Genomic DNA, 9,234 nt, shown 5'->3' on the forward strand with positions numbered 1-9,234 from the left:
CACGAGACCCTCTTACCTGGAGGACAGGCTATTACACATAGAGTCAGGCTATACATTTTAAAAATCAGATCCCATATGATGGTGAGGCACAAGTGCTATTTGGTTATGATTCTTTCAAATGTGTAGAGTTTCTTTAATGTGTTACGTATTTGGTTTGCCAAGTTCTCTTGGTATATATGAGAGTTTTCTTATATTTTAAACACTCTCTTTGATACATTCTAAGTGTGTGTTTTTTTCATTTTTCCTCCCTATAATTTGACAGATGCCTTTTAAGGGACATTTCTGTTGCTACTTGCATAACTCGTTTTTTTTCCTCCTGAGGATTTCTATTGTTAACCTTTTCATTTGCATGAGTCATGAGTACATCTGGCAACATTTTCAAGATGACAAAGGAAAACTTTAGAAAGTGATTCAGAGGTGCTAAGACTCTATCAGCTAGTACTCGCCTAAGCACAGCTAGTAACTGCATCCCCACCAACTGCACCATGAGTTTTAAATCTGAAGACCTTTTGGCTGCAAGAAGATACCTTAGGAAGATTTTACTTTAAACGATGAAAAATATTTTTACAAAATCCAGCTGCCCCCCTTTCTTTTTCCAACCAGGTGGTCTTTTCTTGCTCATGATATCCATGAGACAGTTTTGAACCATTCATTTACATCTAGGAAAGATTTCAATGAATCATTCTTTGATTTTTGTCTTGGCTTGTTGGCTAAGAGAAAAAGAAAGTAAAGGTATTTCTGAATTTCCAATTACGATGCATTTGTAAGTGTATTTAGTTCAAAGTTGATTTTTGCCTTGTTGTGGGGTACCATCACGTATACACCAAGCCTTAGTGACCCAATAGGGAACAGAATGAAACACTGACTTGTCCTGGGCCATCTTCACAGCCATTACTGTCTTTGAGCTGAATCTTGTTGAGGGAAATCTTCTCTTTTTTGGACCCAGAATGATGTCCTTCTCCAGGGATTGGTTCCTCCTGATAATGTGTCCTAAGTACCTGAGACAAATACTCAGCCTACTGAAGAGAGTATGGAGCTTTGGGGTGCACTTCTTCCCAGACATTTGTTTGTTCTTCTGGCAATCCATGGTATATTCAACATTCTTTGCTAAAACCATAAGTCAAATGAGTCTTTATCCAATTTCCACTTTTCACATGCATACAGGGAGATAGAAAAATACCATGGCTTGGGACAGGCAGGCCTTAGTTCTCAAAGGTGAACTTTGCTTCTTAATATTTTCAAGCAGATTTGCTTAGTGCAACAACACATTGCTTGATTTCTTGACTCCTGCTTCCATGGGCATTGATGGTGGTGCCAAGTCAAAAAGAATCCTTGACAAATTCAGTCTTTTCTCCCTTTATCGTGATGCTGCTTATTGATCCCGTTGTGAGGGTTTTTGTTGTCTTAATGTTGAAGTGTAATCTCTGAAGGTTTTTGCCTTAGCCAGGCTTATTTTCCCCTAGGTTTGCTGAGTCACTTTTAATATGATTGAAAGTTCAATGAAAAATGTGTTACTTTCTTATTCCAAATTAGCTCAAGTACAAATTGAGTTAAAACATTTGTGGGTTTTTTTTTTGGTAGCATGTTTCCGTCTTGTATCTAGTTAGGACTTCCTTTTTTTTTTTCAATAATCATTTTATTAGGGGCTCATACAACTCATCACAATCTGTACATACATCATCTGTGTCCAGCACTTTAGTACATATGTTGACTTCATCATTCTTACGACACCCACTTTCCACTTGAGCCCTTGGTTTCAGCTCATTTTTCCCTCTCCCTCCCTGCTCTCCCCGAACCCCCGATAATTTATAATTTATTATTATTTTATCATATCTTACCCTATCCCACATCTCCCTCACCCACTTCTCCGCTGCCCATCCCTCAGGGAGGAGGCCACATGTAGACCTTGTCCTGCGCTCCCCCTTTCTAACCTCTCCTTTCCTCCACCCTCCCACCATCACCACTCTCTCCACTGGTCCTGGGGGGTTCATCTGTCCTGGGTTCACTGTATTTTCAGTTCCTATCTGTGCCAGTGCACCTCCTCCGGTCCAGCCGGATATGTAAGGTAGAATTGGGATCATGGGAGTAGGGTGGAGGAAGCATTTAAGAATCAGAGGAAAATTGCATATTTCATCTTTACTACACTGCATTCCGATTTGCTCCTCACCTCCCTGCAACCCTTCTGCAAGGGGACGTCCAATTTCCCTTGGATGGGCCCTGGGTCCCTACTCTGCACTCCCCCTCATTCACAATGTTATGACTTTTTTGTATGTGTCTTTGATGCCTGATACCTGACCCTTTCACCGCCTTGTCATCTTACTGGCTGGTGTGCTTCTTCCATGTGGGCTTTGTTGTTTCTCAGTTAAATGGCCCCTTGTTTATCTTCCAGCATGTGGGACCCCAGATTCTGTGTAATTTGACAGCTTGGCACCATCAGCTTTCTTCACCGCATTTGCTTATGTACCCGCTTTGTCTTCAGCATTCATGTTGGGGTAGGCTGGTGTGCTTCTTCCTTGTGGGTTTTGTTGTTTCTTAGCTAGATGGCCATCTGTTTGCCTTCAGCCTGTAAGACCCCAGATGCTGTATCATTTGATAGTCGGGCACCATCTGCTTTCTTCCCCACTTTTGCTAATGCGCCCCCTATGTCCTCAGTGATCGAGTAGGGGTAGGCTGGTGTGCTTCTTCCGTGTGGGTTTTGTTGTCTCTCAGCTAGATGGTGCTTGTTTATCTTCAGGTCTTTAAGGCTTCAGGTGCTATATCTTTTGGTAGCTGAGCACCATCAGCTTTCCTCACTACACCCGCTTGTGCACCCATTGTCTTCAGTGACTTCAGGTGTTATATCTTTTGGTAGCCAAGCATCATCCACTTTCTTCACCACATTTTCTTGTGCACCCATTGTCTTCAGCGATAATGTCAGGTAGGTGAGCATCTCGGACTGCCTAATTATTAGAACAAAGTGTTCTTGTGCTGGGGGAGCACTTGTGTAGGGGCCCATTGTCCATCTGTTTTCTTAATACTTGACCTATAAATATATGTACATTGACCTATTTCCCCCTCATCTTATATAAATATATTTACATCTTTATATGCCTGTATTTACAACTCTATGAGTACCCTTTGCCTCCTAGTTCTTTCCTCTGTTTCTTTGTACTTTCCTCTTGTCCCACTATCATGTTCTGCCTTCATTTGGGTTTTAGGCATTCCTCTCGGTTATATTGCCCTTGATCCAGCCCAGCAAGGCCTCCTGTACCCTCCTTGACATTGATTTTGGATCACTTGTTGTTCCCTTGTGCCTGTGCTTGTTAAAACCCTCTTCCTTCCTTCCCCCATTATCATCCTGAGCTGTTCTAGACATTCCTAATCACCCACTTCTATGAAATTTTAATACCACAGATAAACTGTGTATCTGTTTATGTACTGGGTGCATATCTGTGCTTTCATATTTTTCTCACTCCCCTCCTCTGAAATTTCACCTTTTCGATATGATTTGGCTGGAGATTGTATAGATTGATGGTTCAGAGCTTGAATTCCATTTGGATAACTCTGAGAATGAATGCTGGCTCTTTCGTTAATTGCTATGTGACTTTTTTGTCAGTCTCTTAAGCTTTCTAAGCCTAATTTATCTGTAAAATGAAAATAATAATATTGTCTTCATAAGCATTAAATGATAAATGAGGCAGTTCCTGCAATGCAGCTACTAGCACATGTCAATTTTTCAATGTACATTAACTATTATTTTGTTACTTAAATCACCACAACTTTTCTTCTGTTCCATTCAAACTTAAGAGCTGAGTGCTAAGACATACCAATCTCTTTTTCAATTCTTAATACTGACAGCTGTGGAAAGGAATGATGTAAGCTTTAGTGATAACGTGAAATAAAATGCCAACAAATATATACCATTATTAAAGCTAATCAGAAAGATTTATTTGTTTATAAATCATTACATATAGAACATTATGATGAATGTGCATGGTAGTTTGAACCATAGATCGCTATTTGATTAAACAATTCTGCATTTCATTTTTAGATATTTGATTTAATGGATGCCAAAGCACGTGCTGATTGCATCAAAGAAATAGATCTTCTGAAGGTAAGTAAATGAATTGTTGAATATTTGGACATAACTGAATCTGTTGGTAAAAATAAAGTATTAAGATATCAAACCTATAAAAGATTCCTAGAGAAACAAAACCAGTGACAGTCATATATGTGTAAGAGCTTTATATCAGGGAGTAATTATACATCAAGGAAGCCTCCCAGCCCAGTCCAACTCAAGTCCAGGGAGATCGTAGGCCACTGGGTGCAAAATGGCCACACCCCAAGGAGGCACTACCAGGCTGGGACCTGATTGACAGATGGGATACCACCCCTACATTTTTAGATATCATCAAGTTGGCATAAATTTATCTAACTACCCCACTACCTAAGTATACACATCCTAAAGGTGATGTACCCTACATGCATTTGAGCATTATTTCAAGGTGTCATAGATAAAGTGGGCTGATCTAAATGGCTTACAAGTTTTTGCAGTACTTCTGAAATTTTTTCTTCTTCCAGATTTAGGAAGAGTGGAAATAGCTTTTTGCATGTCATATAGCATATAAGTGAAAACTTAGTTACCACTGCACTGCTTTTTTACTATTGAATTTTTTTTGTGTTAATGGTTGTGGCATATATGCTAATTTTTATTTTGAGATATGCTTGCTGTCTTTTGCCTTTTCTCTTGTTAGGCCATTTATTTATGTTAGTATCAACAATGAGTCAGATTTACCCAAAAAGATAAGAGTGAGCATGTTAGTCCGGGGTGACTAGAGAAACAAATCCAGGGACACTCGTGTATGTTTAAGAAAGAGGTTTATAACAAGGAGTAATTGGATATCAAGAAACTGTCCCAACCAAGTCCATAAATCCAGTACTAGCCCATATGTCTGATAGTAGTTCATAAATTCCTCTTCAGATTCTCGCAGCAAGTGTAATGATGCTTAATGCCAAAGGTCACAGGCTGGTGGATGGAAAGTCTTGTGGATCCAATGCCAGTGGGAGCATCTCAACACTGGCTCCTCCAGCTCTCTGAGTGCTTCCTCCATAGGAAGGTGAAGCAGAAAGGTAGATAGATAGATAGATAGATAGATAGATAGATAGATAGATAGATAGATAGATAGATAGATAGATACCCACCTCTTCTGATGGCAGAATCAAGAGAGGCAGTTCCCAGAATCCTAATGAGAAGGCCATGCCCACAAGGAGGCACCATCAGGCTGTGACCAGATTGACAGACTACACTCCACCCCTTTGCTCTTAGCCGCAAGTTGACACAAGGTTATGTAACTACCACTGAGCGGTACAGCATGAGCCAGGCTTTCTGTCTGCCCTAGCAGTTGCAGTTATGGCTTGGGATATAATTCATTAGTTAAAACCAAATAAATGATGTATTTGCGCATAAATGATGCAAGCGTTAGACCTTTTTGACATGACATGACTTCACACGTTCACACATATGAGGGAGATTGAAAGGTCCATGCAAAAATGGAATTAAAAGATAATGAAATTTGTCCACAAACATTTTGAAGCCCCTTCATATATATGAAGCTTTATTTGAGAAATAATATATAGTCACAGTAAGTTTAAGCAAAAAAAACCCCATATAAATAGAAAGAAGAAAGCCACCTGTATCCTCTCAGGGATAATTCTTGAAACATTTTATTTGAGAAACTCTTGTTTTAAAGATTGAGCAAAAAGGTGATAAATATGTATCAACTGATACACATATTTCTTCGAGACTGAATTTTTGTTAGAAATTTTATGTATCAACCTACATAGATAAGTTCTGTGCATTTGTATTATTTGTTGCAAGAGCAATCTTTAGTTATAACAATGCAGATAAAACAAACAAACAAACCAAAAAAAAAAACAATGTAGATACCAGTTATTATTTTTTGATCTACTGGATCAGGTTTTACTATGACAAGCTCTAAACTTGTAAAGGAGTAAAAGGAGAGTTTACCCTTGGAGTTCTCTTAAATGATCATTCTTATTTTGAAAAATATAATGTATTTTGTACTTGGTGATTTAACACTATTATTTAATTGTGTGCATTTATTTATTGTACATAGTGCAACTTTTTGAAGTTTCAGGTACAAAATTTACTATATGAATTCTAAGAATACTAAAATAAGATTAATTAACATGTAGCTTAACTTTTGAAATTTCAATCAAGTTAGAGAAAAGTACACTAGCATATTTAGAGTTCTTCAACTTAAAAAGAAAATGTGATATGTAAATTTATTTTAAATATAAGTGACTAATTTACATTAAGAAAACTTTTTGATAACTCTTTTCTTCTTTTAGCAACTCAACCATCCAAATGTAATTAAATATTATGCATCATTCATTGAAGACAATGAACTAAATATAGTTTTGGAATTAGCAGATGCTGGTGATCTATCCAGAATGATAAAGGTTAGTGTTTATTGGTTTTTAATTATCTCAAAGTTATTAGTCTGTTAACATACAGGCATTTAGGTATTTTACACCCTTCAACACAGTGCTTAATTAGCATGGGGTAGAAATAATAAATGGTAGGTAACAATAATGATGCTGAAGCTGGTTCTGGTTTACTTGATGAAGTCCACACTAGTCAACCTAGATATATGAATATATCCAAGCCAACTTGGAAATGAGGTGAGACACTTATATTCTGTAGGCTGACATTTTGAAGCTTGATTTCTCCGAGCAGACCACCCTGCTCCTGCCAACACAGATACTGGGCAACAGAGGGGGCAAAGGACAGCAAGATTTTGGACAGCCTGACCTAGTATTGGGAGCAATCCATTATTGGAGAAAGTTGGCTTTTCAGTCAGACCTTTGGTATCAGACTCTGACTGAACTACTTAAAATGTGCTTATCTTTCATTTAAAAGACATAGTAGTTACATGTTGGGATGTCAACTGCAAGGTCACCAGTTCGACTTCCAGCTGTTCCTTGGGGAAAAAGATGGAATCTTTCTATTCCATAAAGTGTTGCAGTCTCGTGAACTCACACAAGAGCATGTGAGTTTGGTCTACCCTAACCCATAATATCATTATGGGTCAGCATCTACTCGATGACAGTGCACTGCGTTCAACTGCAAGTATAACAGTGGCTTAAAAATAGCTTGTCCTTGGTAAGTTACTTACTATCCCTGTGGCACATTTTCTCAAAGTTAATAACAGACGCTACTTCTTTTTAAAATTCTGATTAGAATGTCTGGTTATAAAGTGCTTAGAACAGTGCTTCACACATTGTAAGGCTATGTTTATGGTAGCTGTTGCTATTGTTGTCATAATTTTTATGTTATATGAAAGTACAGGCCTAATTGAATGCCTTTGCTTTAAATTCTCAGGGACCTCTCCTCCTTACACATCATGTCACCATTGCTAGGCATAAAGGGATCAAAGGTACTTGCTGGCTCTTTCTTAGGGCACATTCCTACTTGTTGCCACATATTATTTTCAACTTTATTTCATTGGCCATAATTTAGTCCCATGAAGATATCTCACATCTCTAGCTGAAATATATAGTCTTTGTTCAGTTGGCTGCATGCCCAGCTAAACCATTGCTCTGAAAAACAGATACTGGGGCACAGCTGATAATCTGTGCTACATCAAATCATTATAAAGAATTTATTTTTTAAAAAACCAGTATGAGATGCTTTAGATTTAATCTTCATCATGATTCTGAGAAGTCAACTTGCTACTGAGAGATAAGTAAAAAGGCTAGCAAATGGCAGAACTGGAATCTCACACCAGATTTGATGACGTACACTTCATGTATTTTCCTCCAGGGGCCCTTAGATTCCATCAATATTTGAAAGTCCCTACGTGACCTTCTCCCTTGAAAAATGTTGATGTATGCACAACTCAGTATTCCATTTCTAAGAGTTCACGAAGATAGTCCGATCAAGGTGGTGGCAGATTCTCTGGTCGGAGTTCAGTATCGGCCCCTTAAATTCTGTGTCACTTAACTTCCCTTTGGCGTAGCTCCCTCAATTCTAAGATGAGAATAATTTTCGAAAGGGCTTTCTAAATTATAAAAATACTACTACTTAAAAAGAAGGTAGTATTTTTACTATCACTGACCACTATCAAGCTATTTGTTTGAAGTCTCATAGTTAGAGTGAGTCACTTCTAATTAGTTAATCTGATTTTCTGTTTTATGGACTTCCCACCACTAGCCTAAACAGCTAACTACCAATAAAATCCATCTTGGCCAATTAAGGAACAATACAAAATTTACAGTCATATTTTTTTTAGAAATGCAAATACAAAATCAAAATATTGAAAAATAGGCTCTTGCCAAGAAGAAAGCTATAAAAGCAGACTTAGTTCTTACAATAGAGAGTAACTAATATAAAATTTGTTGCATAAACTTTTAGACACAAATGAGACTTGTTTAATTAATTTTAGTGAAGGCTGGAAGAAGCGGGCAACCACAAGCAGGCAAGTACTTGCTGAAGTCAGACAAAACCAAGCAGGCGATTTCATTTATAAAGTCTTGCCCTTGACTGACACATTGATGACTTGGGGCTTTGATTGTCATCTAGAGTTTCTTGCTCTGGGCCTAATTAGTTTTCTTCCGTCTGCACTCCCACTCCACATATCTGGGTGGTTGTGCCTGGCCAAGGCATGCCTGAGCAAATAGCCTTTACCTCGGAAGAAGATGCCTCTTTTCACAACTGAAGGGAACTACTGCAAGCCCAGAGAGCCTAAGAACAGCCCTGTTGCCTCCATCTTTGTCAGATTCAAATTTCTGAGAAACAAAGAACTAACTAGTGTTAGTTCCAAGCCAATGTCCAGTAATCCCTGAAAAATTTGATTATTTCCTTTCCCCCAACGAACAGTCACTCTGGTGAAAGGCCACAGCCCTTTGGGGAAGGCTAGAAGAAAGACTAACTATAAATCTTCGGTGATGTAGCAGGGTCCTTCTTCAAAGGGACCCAGCCTCCCCCCCATTCAAGGGGTTGTGGGTCTATAAACTGGCTCAGGTCTGGGAATTGATTGACCGATCGTGACTATCTATTCTGCTGTTCACCTGATCTACCATTCTTCCACCTATATAGATCAGGTAAATATTTAGTAGGTTTCCCATCTATTTCATTCCTAGGGACACCGTGGCTAAGTAGCCAATGCCATAATTCCACACGAGACAGGTTGCTCTGATTACTACGGAAACCTTGTTGTCTATTATAACCAC

At 38.5% G+C, this 9,234-nt stretch overlaps 1 protein-coding gene across 2 annotated transcripts in view; it reads left to right on the forward strand.

Moving 5' to 3' along the window:
- NEK7 (NIMA related kinase 7) overlaps positions 1-9,234 on the forward strand; it is a 100,533-nt gene that overhangs the window by 27,238 nt on the left and 64,061 nt on the right. For both annotated transcript variants that reach the window (XM_004699783.2, XM_045298117.1), the window contains exons 3-4: positions 4,031-4,093; positions 6,352-6,462. In XM_004699783.2, the coding sequence (XP_004699840.1) occupies positions 4,031-4,093; positions 6,352-6,462 (174 nt within the window). The remainder of the gene's footprint in view (positions 1-4,030; positions 4,094-6,351; positions 6,463-9,234) is intronic.

Source organism: Echinops telfairi, unplaced genomic scaffold, assembly GCF_000313985.2.
Source record: "Echinops telfairi isolate 266 unplaced genomic scaffold, ASM31398v2 ScPeMD7_7424;HRSCAF=8462, whole genome shotgun sequence".
NCBI classification, from domain to species: Eukaryota; Metazoa; Chordata; class Mammalia; order Afrosoricida; family Tenrecidae; genus Echinops; species Echinops telfairi.